At 36.4% G+C, this 2234-nt stretch overlaps 1 protein-coding gene across 1 annotated transcript in view; it reads left to right on the forward strand.

The window, feature by feature from the left end:
- Positions 1 to 2025, forward strand: part of ELTD1 (EGF, latrophilin and seven transmembrane domain containing 1) — a 188343-nt gene extending 186318 nt beyond the window's left edge. The window contains exons 14-15 of the mRNA XM_006831014.1: positions 570 to 738; positions 1963 to 2025. Of these exons, the coding sequence (XP_006831077.1) occupies positions 570 to 738; positions 1963 to 2025 (232 nt within the window). The remainder of the gene's footprint in view (positions 1 to 569; positions 739 to 1962) is intronic.
- The last annotated feature ends 209 nt before the right edge of the window (positions 2026 to 2234 follow it).

A 2234-nucleotide genomic window follows, 5' to 3' on the forward strand; every position in this document is an offset into this window, starting at 1 on the left:
TATATATATATATGTAAGACTTAGTGGGTGAGTGTATTTTTTAAAAAATTAAGAAATCAGTGTTTTGACACAAATTATTTTGAAAAGACTGAATTGCAAAAGATATCTATGTGTTTGTGTATCCTATACTTTCTTCTGTACTATGCCTGAAAGGAAAGGATATCATGACCCAAGTCCACAGGATATACTATTTAAGGTTTCTTAGGGAAAAATATTTTTTATCAGATAGATGTTATACCTCAGAAATTACTGCAACATTAGATTTGAAATCACAGCAGTATACCAGATAAAAATATTTGAAGATTAAAGAAATTTCTTTTAAAATATTTTAATAAGAGTATTTTGATTGTGGAAGCACATATTGCTTCAGTACAGTTGTTGTTGTACACCCTAAAAGATGACCCATGTAACTGAAGAACAATTCATTGTCAGTTTCAAGATCAGTCTTGGTCTTTGTCAAATATTTCTTGGTTATATTAAAAACTCATTTCCCAAATAAATTTAGGAATTAGGGCAATGTGTTTAATATATTTGGATTTGTTAACTGAGACATATTAAATGTGTTAAAGGTCTTGTGCAAGAGGAGCTCTTGCTCTTCTTTTCCTTCTTGGCACCACCTGGATCTTTGGGGTTCTCCATGTTGTTCATGCGTCTGTGGTGACAGCCTACCTCTTCACAGTCAGCAATGCTTTCCAAGGAATGTTCATTTTCTTATTCCTGTGTGTTCTATCAAGAAAGGTAAGCCATGTTTATTTTCATCAGTGCTATGGTGATGTGGGTTAATGAGCTGGACTGGAAGGTCAGTTTGAAGCCCAAGGTTAGTGGTTCAAGCGCACCAGCATCTCTTGGAAACTTTATACAGGGTCGCAATGAGTCAGAACCCATCGACGGCACTGAACTACAATAACAATATATACGAATTCCTGCTGTAGCACTGTAGTAACAACAGTGGACTGCGAACCACAAGGTCAGCAGTTCAAACCCACCAGTTGCTCCTCGAAAAACCTACACAGGGTTAATATGAGTTGGAACCGACTCAAGACGCTTAGCAACAACAGCAACAATGCTATATACAAATCTGTGTTGGAAGAAGTACAGCCAGACTGCTCCATGTAAGCCAGGATGGTGAGACTTCAGCTCATGTACATTCAACATGTCATAAGGAGTGCCCAGTCTCTGGAAAAGAACTACATGCTCGGTTAAATAGAGGGTCAGCGAAAAAGAGGAAAACTTTCAAGGACATGGATTGACGCAATGGGTGTAACAATGTGCTCAAACAGGAAAGCTTGTGAGGTTGACACAGGACTGGGTTGTGGTTCATCCTGTTATACCTGTTGTTGTTGTCGTCGGGTGCCATCGAGTCAGAACCAACTCATAGCGACCCCATGCACAGCAGAACAAAACAATGTCCAATCCTGGGCCAACCTCACTACTGCTGCCACACTTGATGCCATCAATGACGCCACCTGGCTGATCCATCTCGGTGGAATCTTCCTCACTTTCTCTGACCCTCCATCTTACCCAGCATGACATCCTTCTCTAGCGACTGTGCCCTCCTGACAATATGTTATACCTAGAGTCCTTATAAGTCAGAACTGACTCAATAGTACTTAACAGCAACAAAATAGTATATTCAGACAGTGTCTGTTATCAAAGTGACAGTAATCAAAGTGAAATTTCCATTATCATAGGTTTATGATTTATTCCTTTATTGTCTTTATTCAGAGCTCCTAGCTGCTCATAAAGAGTTGTGCTTTTAAAACTTGCTATACAGGGTCGCTATGAGTTGGAATTGACTCAATGACTCTAACAACAACATAATTAAGTAAATATAATTTAATTTAGTTCCTACAGGATAATGATAGTAGGAGTAATATTTTCAAAGACAAGATATAATCATTCAATGATACTTGAAAATAATTCAATTTAATTGTGTTTAATATTTTTTTTCTTTTATTTCAGATTCAAGAAGAATATTATAGATTGTTCAAAAATGTCCCTTGTTGTTTTGGATGTTTAAGATAAGCATAGAGAAGTATGCATAATTATAGCTGCACAAAAATAGAACCCCCAGCTGTGGATGATCAATCAATAATTATGACTTGAACAAAGTGTCAAATTATTAATTACCTGATAATCAGATACTTTAATTTTGTTTTTCTGATTATAGAAGTGTAAATAATAAGACTTTAAATTATATAACATATGGCTACAGTATGCTTTCCTACACAGCA

The sequence above is a fragment of the Chrysochloris asiatica genome, unplaced genomic scaffold, assembly GCF_000296735.1.
Source record: "Chrysochloris asiatica unplaced genomic scaffold, ChrAsi1.0 scaffold00002, whole genome shotgun sequence".
NCBI classification, from domain to species: Eukaryota; Metazoa; Chordata; class Mammalia; order Afrosoricida; family Chrysochloridae; genus Chrysochloris; species Chrysochloris asiatica.